The sequence below is a fragment of the Lissotriton helveticus genome, chromosome 6 (assembly GCF_964261635.1).
Source record: "Lissotriton helveticus chromosome 6, aLisHel1.1, whole genome shotgun sequence".
NCBI lineage: Eukaryota > Metazoa > Chordata > Amphibia > Caudata > Salamandridae > Lissotriton > Lissotriton helveticus.
The window spans coordinates 1928289684-1928303499 of NC_136067.1; the positions used below are offsets into that span (position 1 = coordinate 1928289684).

At 42.4% G+C, this 13816-nt stretch overlaps 1 protein-coding gene across 1 annotated transcript in view; it reads left to right on the forward strand.

Moving 5' to 3' along the window:
• Positions 1 to 13816, forward strand: part of ELP3 (elongator acetyltransferase complex subunit 3) — a 731849-nt gene that overhangs the window by 530161 nt on the left and 187872 nt on the right. The window contains exon 13 of the mRNA XM_078649905.1: positions 5142 to 5369. Coding sequence (XP_078506031.1) covers positions 5142 to 5369 — 228 coding nt within the window. The remainder of the gene's footprint in view (positions 1 to 5141; positions 5370 to 13816) is intronic.

Genomic DNA, 13816 nt, shown 5'->3' on the forward strand with positions numbered 1-13816 from the left:
TGCCTGTCAGTTCCCTGGCCCGCCCCCAAGACTTGACACAGTTAGAAAAAAAATAAAACGATAATAAAGCGGGTTTAACCCCTGTTTTTTTTATCAACGCATTTTTCTAGTTTTTGAGGATGCAGGCAGGCGACGCTCCTCTGCTGGTACCAACAGCCATCAGCAAACATGTACGCATACAGTCAGTCGTACATACATAGGAAGCTCATGTAAAGTCACCAATTTAGAACCATCAGGCAACGTAACTACTATAAGATTGGTACTAAAACAATGGGCACCACGTTTGTATGTGTAGTGACCCAATGTGTAGAGATTCTCAGAGCACCAAAGCTGCTGTTATTTAAAAAAATAATTGTCCCCAAAGGTACTGGGACTAGAGTTCGAGTAGTAACTTAACCCATTCCTACTAGATGTGGGAAAGTAATTTTCTTAGATTTAGAAATAAGATAGAGGTCAAGTTTTGTTTTCGGAAATAGTTACACAGTTTTGAGTTTTGCTGGTCTATATTTTGCATCAAACCTACATTAACGACATTTGTCCATCATTAACCTACGTGCCCCTCCGTGTCTGAGGAATAAGCAAATTGAGCTGTTACTTTACAGAAGAAATCATGTGAACCTTGTGTAGCTTTCCAAAAGGTCATAGAGGATTGGGAGCACCAAAATGTTAAAGAGAGGAAGTCTGCTCATGAGGTAGATGGGGAGATTCTCCCAGCTATTGAAATCATGGCTGAGGTAAGTTTTGGAAGCCTTCTAGTTCACTATAAGCTGCAAGGTTCAGTCAACACAGAAAGCACTGAACACCTGCATTGCCTGTGGTATGCGCATGCTATATATGTGTTATTAACATAAAATTACCACAACATTGCTTGTGGGCCTGACTGTCAAGTACTCCTCTGGTACAAGCTTAGATGATCCTTAGCTAAGCATACCTGGTCTTCCGCATGAGATGCTCATTGGAAACCCTTAAAATAATTATCTGTGAAGGATCATTCCAGTGGTGGCTCCATTGCGAACGCTAAGAGAAGAAGCCAAAGCGGGTACCCTGATAAGGAAATTGATCACACAGGAATGTGGAATATTTTTTGGGGTGGACAATTGTCCAACTCAAAGGATAAGGCCACCACGTACTAGCTGTTACACAAATGAAATAGAATAAACCTGTGCGCCATCCCTGGTAACATGGCAAAACCATGATGGACGGAGTGTTGAAAAATGCAAGCACTCACCCCCAGTCAACTGATCTGGGTTTAATCCATCCTCATTCTTTAGCTCACTCCGCCATCCCAGTTCAGACATGGCTATATGCAAATCAGTCTGACCCTGTGCCTCATGGGAACAGTCCAGCCCGAACTGCCAAGCCATGTCTTCCCTGGACCGGAAACAAGCATCCTGGGGGCGGTTTCTGGCTAATCAGCCACCATCAGCCAGGCTAGCTTGAATCCAGTGGCAAAGTGAGCAAGGGACATAGCAGGAAACATTCAGGCTTAGATGAAAGGCAATGTGTAAAGTATTTAAGCGGTGTGTACACAGTAAACAAAAGTTACAGAAAACATGATAACGTTCCACAACCAATTTTAAAATAAATGGAAAACTGTTATGAGAAAATTAAGATGAAACAAACAAAAATCCAATAAGGAGAGCCAGAGATATGATTTACAAAAAAAAGTGAAAGTATCGCAAAAAGCACAATTGCCAATGGTAGTCTATGGAAGTCTTCGACAAGGACCTATGCACAATTTGATGCCAACTGCGATGGAGTGCTGGTCAGATACAACAAGTGGATTGGTCCTCGTGAAAGTCTGGAAGACATAAAGTTTGAAAAAGTTTCTAATTTCCCTCACAGGAAGGGATTTTGTCACTCTTTATTTACATGATTGTAGAGAAGTGTGCCAAAATCATAACTGCATTCATCAATCGTAATCATCATCACATGAGTATAGAATATATTCCCAGTGCATTTCGGACCATGCAGTCTTTTATCAAGGGGGTTCACTTAATTGTCCATTACTCAAGTGATCAAGGTAAAACAATTATATTTTATATGCTCGAACCTATTATTTAACACAGATACATGAAAATTATATTTTGATCGATTATGAGTATCGCAGATTATTTACAGCACTGTAGGAGCACCAGCTAGCAGTGGACCTGTGGACCTGTGGGACTATTTGTTGAATAACAAATAGCTGGAAAATTGTTCCAGGTATTAGTGGATCATAAGAGAGCCCATATGTTTGGAAGTATGCTGTGCATTGTAAGTTAAGATGGATGACATGACGATAATGCTCAACACAAAGCTTTATGATTTACTGCATCTCAGTACAAGGTTTTCTCAAGGCGAAGGCGGTCTGTGTACTGGAAACCCATAGAGTGCCTTTATAGGAAATGTCTGTTTTTTTCCAATCTTAGATTTTTCCCCGTCTGTTCTGAGCTTCAGTTTGAAAGGGTTTTTGTAATGTGTAATCATCCTCAGGATAAGCCATCCTTTTTTAGTAATGGCATTCCTTTCTGTGAATAGATCATTTTTATCATGTATTGTTTTCTGACCTTGTGTTATTGTACAGATTAAGAACTATACTAAAATGCCAGGATCCTGACATATTGAGGTTTTTTGCATTGACAAGGCCCGCATCACGAAAAATCGAAGGCTTTGCACATGCAAAAGCTGCACTTCTAATACCCTAAGTAGTCATTATGAGTCACCAATGGATTCTCAATAGTGTCCACATTGTGACTACTTGAGATGAAAGAATCCCCCCCCCCCCTTCTTGCAAATTGCAAGAATATGTATTAGTGGTTTCCATCCACAAACATTTGATTGGATACTGAGATCCAAAAGATTGTGGCATCCATTTCTAAAGAGAAAGCTGTCCGTGAGGGATAGCTCCCGCTTAAAGATTTACATCTGTGGTCTTCGGGAGCAGACAGCTGTCCAGTGGACTGCTTCATGTTCCACTACAGATGCTCTCACATCATGTCTTTTTCTTTTTCAATTGCAGCCCAGTTCCTTTTGAGGCAGAGTCTGCAATGTCTACAATGTTACAGTCCTAGCTTAGGAATAGAGGTCGGCTGCCCCCCCTAGACCTCCATCCCTGCATCTAAACAGAATCTTACTGCTTAATATTAATGAGTCCAGAATGGAGCAAATCCTTGAAAGTGGCAGCCACCTCCCTTTCAGAGTAAACATGTCCTTGGCTTGTATCTCAGATGCTGCCCACAAATAGTGTCCAAGATGTAGCCCAACAATAGTACACCATGCTCTCTGAGCTTCTGTGGCAGAGGAGAGGATAATTACACAGCAGGGATGAGGGCCAGAGGCAGAGCGTCAGCTATTCTTCATGGGACTGCAAATCTAATACCATTCCTAGCATATTTTCGTTTAATACATTTTTGTCTTTCATTAAGTAACATATTTTTTTGTATTTGCATCAAACACCTGTTCATTTCTACATAGAGATCGGTGTCTTAGCATGTGATGGCCAGGGCACAGGAACTTCCTGTTGCTCGCTGTGAATTCTTTAGTTGTGTTACAAGTACCATACACTGAGCAAAGAGAGAGCAGTAAGAAACGCATGACTTGATCTCTCTTGGTGACTTATTTACTTACTTTAGATGCTTACATGTCTGTACTCTTATCTGAAAGGGTGCCAGTGTGCATCCCATTTAATAGTGAATAAGAGGCCACTGCCTGAGAAATATATTAAAGAGAGCAAGAGAAGTGAAATTCTAAAAATGTGTACCTTATTAGGAGATCAGGGTAAGACAAGTTAAATGAATACAATGTGAACATTGGATAGATAAAGATAGAGAGTTGCCTTACATCTGGGGGATTTAAATATTGATTGGAATCATGGAAGATCTTGTTGCAGCCATGTAAAGCAGGTTGGCCTGGTACTTGGCCAAACATCAGGCCCTTCCAGAGAGACAGAATATGTCTCAGCCTAGGTTCCTCAGGTTTGGGTGCTTCACTGTACAATGTGTTGTCTGAGCCAAGGCTCTGTGTTCTACATGCTTGATCTCGGGCTGGGCTAGGGTGGTGTAATAAAACAGCAGAAGTAATCGTTTTTCGTTACCTGGGTTAAATATAACCCATATACGATCTCCCCTGGGAGCGGGTTGAACTCGACACCACTAGTGTTGAGGAAAGTAGCTTGCTTGCTATAGCACAGTCCACGAGTTTCAGGCAGCACAATCGAACCATGATAGAGTACTAACAACTAGCCAAGGATGTATTTTTGGGTAGTGTTTTTGTTTTCTACTCAGCATGTTTGCCCACTCGGAACTATGTCCAGACCTGCCAACTCAATTGATGCCACTGTGTTGCACACACTATTGCCTCCCTTCGCATGGTCACCCGGTGAGGAGCCGATATCACACTGTGGCAGGGAAAACAAGCTGGAAACCACTGCAAAGAATGGAGTTCCAGCTCGTTTTCTTTGTTTTTTGGGAGGCTTTCAAATGTTTATGTCCATCATGGGGTGTTTAAACACCCTAGGACTTAGGCACCAGCCTAAGCAGATTTGTTTTTAGGAGGAGGTGGTTTAGTGGGGGAGGGCACAGAAGTGCCTCCTTGGTAGTTCTGGGCAAAAGGCCTGGTCCCCTGCTTCACATAGTGAATTTTATCTTAAGCTTGGCAGGTCTGTATGTCCTCTTCACAAATCTGTTATTAAAATCAGAGGATCAGTGGTGGCCAGTGGAAGATTGGGATGTGGGAGATAGGAGAAAGCGATGATTTCTGCCACCGATCCCAGCTTAGATCTTTTGATAACTATACAACATTAATGCATGTTTACATGGGATCTAGTGTGCCTGTCATTTTGCTAATCCATTGAGTCCTTTTAGATTATTCCAGTTTATATCATTTAATTTATTTTTAGCAATAATTCCATCTACCATAGCTAGTATTGTCCCCACAGAAATTCCTCCAAATGCTCACTCTGCAAAACGCTATTCTAGATCGTTATCCTGTGCCTATGCTACACTTGTTATTTTTGCAGACTGCAAGCATTATAGTTTTGGTTGCAGTAAGTCTGCATTGTGCACACCGTGTACTATGTGCCAGCTTTATTCAGTGTTTGTTGCTCTGTCTTCTTCAAGCTGTTGCGTAGCTCCCACTGCATGTTCTTGCCTGCCCTACAGGTTGAACTCATTCGAAGAGAATATGTAGCCAATGGCGGCTGGGAGACATTCTTGTCCTATGAGGATCCTGCACAAGATATCTTGATTGGTCTGCTGCGCTTGAGGAAGTGCTCGGAAGAGTCCTTCAGGCCAGAACTGAAGGGAGGAGTTTCCATTGTCCGAGAACTGCATGTATATGGCAGCGTGGTTCCCATTAGCAGCCGAGATCCTTCAAAATTTCAGCATCAGGTACTCCATTTAAAGTTTATGATTTCCTTAACTTGGTGCCAAAGTTTATGGGAAGAAATGTTTGTCTCATGTTCATTCGCAATGCATACCATTTTCTCTTAAGCGTCTTCTAGACTGCTTATCACTGTACTTCTCCTTCTGATTCCAAAAATGGCAAATCAAGATTGTTGACCCTACCCTCACAATATTAGTAAAGGTAAGAGTCATTGTAGCATTTTCCGTCACACTGGGTTCGTTTTTTTTATTTGAAGATCAATCAAGTTATCTTGATTAATGGAGATTGTTTATAAAATATTTTTATATTAAATGCAAGTTTATTTCGCAGTTGTTCGCTTGAGAAAGATGTTTTTACCAAACAGGAGGGCCCCTAAGGACGTCCTTAGTACCAACTACCCCTCATGTTACCTCCAGTAACTCCCACACAGCGGAATTGCAAGTAGGTCTTCTGAGGCCACGTCCCCTTTCTCCATCACTCCGCAAACACAACTCCTGGCGCACTACTGGTTGGGGGATGAAGTCCACTTTACTCCTGAGGGACCTAGGGGGACAAGAAGCCCTCCTGGTACCTCCTGTAAGTCCTAAACATCGGGATTCCTAAGAACTTGTCGGAGGCCCAGCCCCCTTTCTCCACCTCCCTGCAAACGCGACTACTTAAAAAAACATAGAAATTCACTGAAAAAACAAAGGGTACAGGGACTTTACAGTTGGGAATTAGCATTTAAAAAACCTTGGAAATTGACTGGAAAACCAAAGGTTACAGGGACATGATAGCTAGAAAATAGAATTAAAAAATCCTTAGAAATTTACTGAAAAAAATGAAAGGTTACAGGGACGTATAGTTAGACTGACATTTCACTTGTACAAAACCAGAGAAATTCAGCAGTTATAGTTAGCTGAGCTAACTATAACTCACGCCCCCGCAAAGCACTGTTTATGCCCTCACATATTACATCACTCATGACATGGTCAGTAACATCACTGATGACATCTCAGATTACATCACTGATGACATCTCAAATGGCATCAATGATGGCTTCATCCGCACTCACATACCTACTCACTGATTCATAGAGCCACTCCCACATCAACTCACCCACACAGCCACTAACGCAACCACTAACTCACATATACAGCCACTTATGCACCTACTCACTGACCAATACAGCGACTCACGCATCCAGTCATACAGATGTACAGACACTACATACCCACTCATACATCCACCATAGAGCCATTGTCAAACTCAGTCGCCTATACAAATACTCGCATATCTACTCACTCACCCATACAATCACTCACACACCTACTCACTCACCCATACAGCCACTCACACATCCACTCACTCACACATCCACTCACTCACCCATACAGTTATTCACACATGCACTCATTTACTCATAGATATACAAACACATCTACTCACTCATCTGAAGTCACTGAAGCAAGTACATACTCTCCCATACAACCTCTCACACTCACTCACCGATACAGCCACGCACACACCCATTCACTCACCCATACAACTACACACACACCCACTCACACATACACCCCATTCATACACCCGTACAGTCACTTATGTACCTTGTCACTCACCCATAAAGACATTTATGTACCTGCTCAGTCACTCATTCAGCCACTCCTGAACTCTCATTCACCATTTTCAGCCACTGACACACCTGCACCCTCACCCATACAGCCACTCATTCATCCTCTCATTCACAATTGCACCCACGTAAACACCAACCCACTCACCCATACAGATACTCTCACAGCCACTCACTTACTCATACACCCACTGACACACCCAGTCTCTCATATACCCACACACTGCTGTGTACAACACTTACACACCCACTCACCCACCCATATCAAAGCTCCCACAGCTACTTACCATAGTATATATGTTTAGCACCTAGTACGTTTTAGATATCATCAGTGATGTTATTTGAGATGCATGAGTGATGTAATATATGAGGTCATAAGCAGTGCATTGCGGGCGTAAGTTATAGTTCGCTCATCTAACTATAACTGCTGCATTTCTCTAGTTTTGAGCAAATGAAATGTCAGTCTAACTATAATGTCCCTGCAACCTTTGGATTTTTCAGTATATATATATATATATATATATATATATATCAGTAATCCCCTCAACAAGAGAGGCGGAAGCCACAACAGGGGAGTACTTCGGAGTCCTTTATTCTTTATTTTCAAGATAAAACACAAAGGGGCGAATGCAGCATTTCGGCTGTGTAGCCTCGTCAGCGCCCAGGATTAAACAGGAGGTGAGTAAGTTGCCACGGAATCCATAGTCCAGCCCCACTTAAGCAAATGTGGTATGCTCCGCCCAATGTGATGATCTGTGTCACCTGCAGCCGTTCCTAGATGGTCACTGGACTGCAATTCCCAGCATGCATTGGTTTGCCGGGAAAGGGCCACCGAGTGTTGGCGCAAGCAGCGGGGAGTCGTGTAACCTATCACCAATGTCCTGCAGTGTCTGTTGAAACATCGAGGCTCCTTGGGTCCCCCAATTGCACCACCTCTGCTAGCAGGCATGAGATCAACGGGGGCAAGTGCGGGACCGCAAAACCTCGCAGAAAAACACCCCCTCTGAAAGCGGAATCACGAAACATGGACCATCTTTAGTGTCAGCGTTATTTTATTCCTGTTCACAAGTCACGACGCGTTTCGGCCGTCCAGGCGGCCTTTATCACATGACTGCGCATTCTGACAAACTCAGTTTTTAAAGTGCAAGTGCCTCACATATTGCAGTTAACATAGAAAAAATACTTCCATGTTTAAATACATGTATAAAAATGTTTTTTTGCGACATTGAAAATAAATACATGTGTCACATGATAGAAGAATATACCAGCATAAATGCAAATTACTGTAAACATTCCATCTTGGGAAATTTCATTTTTTGGAGAGAAAAAGACATGCATTGGAACGTCCTTTCGTATTTTGTCTGCATAAATACAAACGCATTCCCCTTACTATTCTAAACGTACTCCTGCAATACCATACATATACTCTTGCTTCTACGTGCTCACCTAAACGTGAAGAAAAAGATTTTTTTTTAAACTAATGTGCCTTACAAATTATATACAACTATATGTTAAATTTAAAAGAGGAGAGATTCACCCTGAGTTCTTTGTCTAACATTAGGATTATTCCCATTTGTTTGTGGTCACCTTATTCACTTTGCAATTGTATTCATTGCTTGCATTTACACATTTATATAGCTCAATCAGATTTTCAGTCAAAAATTCTTTATACATAGCCAAAGTGCTATTGTGCTACAGTACTGTAAACCTAAAGTGACAAGTGCTTATGTTTTTAACATTTAAAGTGACAAATGCCAACAGTTTTCATAAATAATTGATTTCATAAGTCCAGAAATAAAAATACAGAGATCGGGGTAAGAGATTTGGTGTGTTCAAGTGCATGAAGTTTCATATATATAAGAGGTTAGATAAGCCATCACAATATTACCATTGGTTAAAACCTACACATAAATAAATAATGCATTCATGGTGACAAAGCTAAAACAATTGATTAAAAGACACATAGATAAAAACTACCCTGGACGTCTTAAAAACAATCATATATAAACATGTCCCTTGTAGGTTTGCCAATTCTGTGGACTGAATACTCTATATTTTCAAATTTCTTCATATATAAACAAGACCTCACACAGAATGGAGAAAGTAAATATAGAAATAGATTTTCAGGGGTTACAGCCAATGGTTACCAGGCTAATCTCACATAATTTCTCTCCTCTTGTTGTTTGATAAATATGTAAACATGGTGCTGAACTGGGGTTATGGGACAATCACAGAACAGTATGAAGGTCCTCCGTTGCATTTAACCCCCCTGGCCATTTCGAATCGAACTCTAAGATGTATCTAGTTTCCGTTCGTCTGAGGCAGGCTTCTCTGTCTCCTCCTCTTTTTGTTAGAGGGATTGATTCAATTGCATAATATTTGAGACATTTGGGGTCACTACTGTGAACAGCCTCAAAATGTCTGGCAACAGGGTAATTCTGGTCCTTATTGGTGATTGCCCTCAGATGCTGCAGGATACGTTTGTGTACCTGCAGTTTGGTGCTACCTATGTATTTCAGATGGCACTCGCATTCCTCGCTTCTTTTGTTCTCCTTTGTTTGCCGTTGGCATTTTGTTTTGCTGCTGTGCCTTGGGGCCGTGGTCTTAATGTGTCCCTCCTGATTTGCTTTAAAATATCCAACTCTTCCCCCAGAGTTAGTTTGATACCCACTGCTTTTCTGGCACCCTCATTCTCCGATTTACTCTCGGGTGCCGAGCTGGATAGTGAGGAAAGTTCCGTTGGTTGTTTTTCTATTACCTTATTATTTGTGTTGCGTTTATTTGCTGTGGCAGCTCTTAATGTGTCGTAGCGGCGAGCAAAAGTAAAAATCTGCCCATTGGCATAATCATCCCGATCTCTTTTAAATTCATAATTTTTTCTTGTTTTTATTTTTTCTTCTTCTTTGGCCAATCTGCTTAACATATCATCCCTCATTTTGCTCTCTTGGCGTGATTCTCCGCCGCCTGCCAGTTGTTTTATGCTAATTTCCAGGGCATCTATTTTTATTTGAAGAACTGCCCCATCTATTTCTGCATATTTCACTAGAATTTGGACCAGGCGACGCGAGGAGTCCAAATTGCATTCACCCCACTCAGCCATCATTTGTGGATTTGGCGCCTCGTAACTGGGGGCTAACATGATGCGTAGCCCCCTTGGAATTCTCCCAACATCTAGATATCTTTTTAACAAGCGCGCTTCCCACCATTTTGACTGTTCTTGTCGTTTTAATTTTTCCAACTGTTTGAAGGAATCCCTTAAGTTTGCACAATCTGCTCCATTATCCAAACTTATTTCTTTAATGACATTTGCTTCATTTTCAAGAGCATCAGAGAACATCTCATCAGCAGCGAGCTCACAGGCTCTACGCACGTCACTTGACATTCTACTTTAGGAAAAATTCAAAAATACGCTGTTTGACACGCAGCAACTGTGATCTTCACGGGCTAACAATCCCTTTATCCAAGCATCAGCCCAGTCGCCTTCTCTGCTTATCAGTGCTGCGCACACACCTCCCTCACCCAGGGCAGCCTCAATCCACAAATAACTGCGTCCTTACCGCATATGGTAGAGCACCTCGCTACTGTCACAGTCCCATGCTGCTCAGCCAAACGGCGTTTAGGGGACCTCCGGCAGTATCTCCGCTCCACCACGCTGGTCGCGTAGTCGCTGTCTCGATATGTATATATATATATATTAGTTCTTTGCATCAAAAAGTGCTATTCCTTGGAAAAGAAGGAACCTCCAGTAGGATTACGCACCCACTCCACCAGGGCGACAACAGCCACTACTGCTTTGGGACACGGAGTCCCTCTCAATGACATCTGCCAGGCAGCCACATGGGCATCGCTGCACATGTTCACTTGTCATTATTGCCTGGATACTCAAGTCCGGAGAGACAGCTTCTTTGGCCGTTCAGTTCTCCAGGACTTCCTGGTTGGAACTTGGTTTGCAGACCCACCTCCGGGGTTGATATTGCTGGGCTATCTATTCTAAGGTAAGGAATCTATAACTAATAGTCTCTTTCAGATGAACAAGTTACTTAACTTCGGTAATGATATATCTGTAAGAGACATATATTAGTTATAGATTCCTTACCGCCCCACCCATCCTCTCAGTTCTGCGAACTGACTTCTAGTGTAAGTGACCCCCTTTCAGGGCCCTAGTCTTGTGTGCCAGTGGTCAGTGTCTTGCATGGCTCTGCGCTTCTGGCATGGAATGTCATGTAAACAATAGACGTCAGCACGCAGAGGCGGCGTCCAAGTAGATACCGCGACGTCATCCAGGCGATCACGATGCCGGACATGGAGTCGACCGATGCCACCTACCTATGTGCAAGGGTACTGCTATGAAACAAATTCTCCAGATCCAGTCTGACGCCTGGGGGTAATTCTAAGGTAAGGAATCTATAACTAATATATGTCTCTTACAGATATATCGTTACCAAAGGTAAGTAACTTGTTCTTTTAAGCTAAGTTTGGTGTAATTCCATCTGAGGTGGAAAGCACGACTTCATATGGAAGGTACAAGTGGGATCTCTGCTTGTTTTGAACCCTCCCTTATACAGTTGAGGTACTTAGTGTACATCTGTAAACCCTAGTGAGGTCTTAGTGGGTATTTAGTGTGACGCCCCAAGTCAATGTCTGTGTGTCCAGGCTTACTCTCAAAACTCCATGCAGACAAGTAGAGTAAATGTTGCACTTCATTTTTACTTTGGTATCGGCTGCCCATTTAAGTTAGTAACAACTAGAGTCTAGACAGAGTAGAGACAGCATGTGTGTTTTTAAGGTCATTATCTTCTTCAGTGCAGGCTTATTTAGGATGGATTTGAAACATATTTTTAATAGAAAATGTATTTTGGAGAGAGAGGCCTCTCGGGCATTTTCTTCACACTGCGCTCATCGGACACGGTCAGTGTATAGGAGCTCTGTCCTCCATGTCATTATTTTAGCAGTGCACGGAAAATAGTATTTAGTGCTTTTAAACAGTGCCAAAGAAATAGATACATGTGCTGCAAAGAGAATAGAGCAAGGGTTAAGTAGATTAACAGTGCTCTGACTTTCAAAATCTCACTTTGGCCACTGAGCTGAGGGTGACTGGTTGAGGTGAATAGTTGATTTGGCGGGTGAGCAATGAAAGTGCTCTTATAGCAAATTGAGCAATGTTGTTTACTATGAGATGCATGATGTGGCACGGATGGTATTACCCATGTAAATGAGTGTTGTTCTTCTCATATCGGTGTAAAATTGTATCCGCTAGAGACATGAGCTGTGCTAATATTGATTAGCATGTGACCATAACTGGAACAGTTATTTATATATATATATATATATATATATATCTCCAATTGCATACACACCAACAGTTGAGGCGCCACACACGGTCGTTGAAATACATTCTTTTTTGGCAAGGCAGCAGGGAAAACAGCAGCACCCCGTCAGTTAAAATGTCCCCCAAACACGTTTCAGGCTGTCATAGCCCTTGCTCACTGTGATATTTAGGTTGCCGCAGCCAAAGTTCTTCCGCCGCACTCCCGGCGTTTTCAGCTACTTGCTCCGCCCCACTGGCCGTGTCATTCAATAGCATTCAGGTCTTGGAAGTTCTTACAGTCCAAATGACAAGTCGCTGTGCCCCCTTTCAGACTTCAATTCCTTTAGTAGGTAACTGTTCAGGATCATGCTGAGTCCCTGCTCATATGAGTCTTGATACACTGGTCACCACGTTCCTCTTGCGCTCAAATCATCAGCGCTTAGGAGCTGCACTTCCACAGCGGGTTGCCTCGCAATCTGGTATAGACCGCTATATATCCAATTGCAAACACACCAACAGTTGAGGCGCCACACACAGTCGTTGGAATACCTTCTTTATTGGCAAGGCAGCAGGGAAAACAGCAGCACCGCGCCAGTTAAAATGTCCCCCAAACGCGTTATATATATATTCACTGAGAAAAAACAAAAGTTACAGGGGCGTTATGGTTAGGAAATAGAATTTAAAAAAAACTTCGAAATTCCCTGAAAAAACCCAAAGGTTACAGGGATATTAGTTAGGCTCAGATTTCACTCATACAAAACCAGTGAATTCACTCATGACCTAGTCAGTGACATCACTCATGACATCACTCATGATATTACTCGTGACATCTCAAATGACATCATCCAGTGTCTGTGAGTGTTTTTAAACTTTTGAGTGTTACATATATATACACCAAGGTGTATTGGTGACTTAGTGGGTGTATGAGTGCCTGTATGGATGATTCATTGGGTACATGACTGACTGTATAAGTGAGTGATTAGGTGTCTCAGTGAATGTATGGGTGAGTGCCTGGTTGTGTTAATGTCTGTATCAGTCTGTCAGTTGGTGTCTAAGTGGCTGTATGGGTGTGTGAGTGGGTATGTGAGTGATTGAATGGGGGATTGATTGGTTGTCTGAGTACCTGTACAGGTGTTTGAGTGTCTTTGTGGGTGGGTAAAAGGGTGTGTGGCTGCCTGTTTGGATGAATGAGTGAGTGAGTCAGTGGCTGTATAGGTTAGCGAGTGTGTGTGTGTGAGGGCCGGAAGGGTGAGTTAGTGTGTGTATGGCTGTGTGGGTGAGTGAGTGGATGTGTCTGGTATATGGGTGAGTGACAGGGTATATGAAAGGCAGTATGGGTGACTATATGGATGAGTGAGTGAATGTGTGGGTGGCTGTATGGGTAAGTGTGTGCTTGTATCAGTGACTGTATAGGTGAGTGAGTATGTGTTAGTATATGTATGAGTAAGTGGGTGTGTGTAACTGTATGAGTAAGTGTCTGTGTGATTGTCTGTATGGGTGAGTGAGTAGGTGTGTTAGTAGCTCTATGGGTG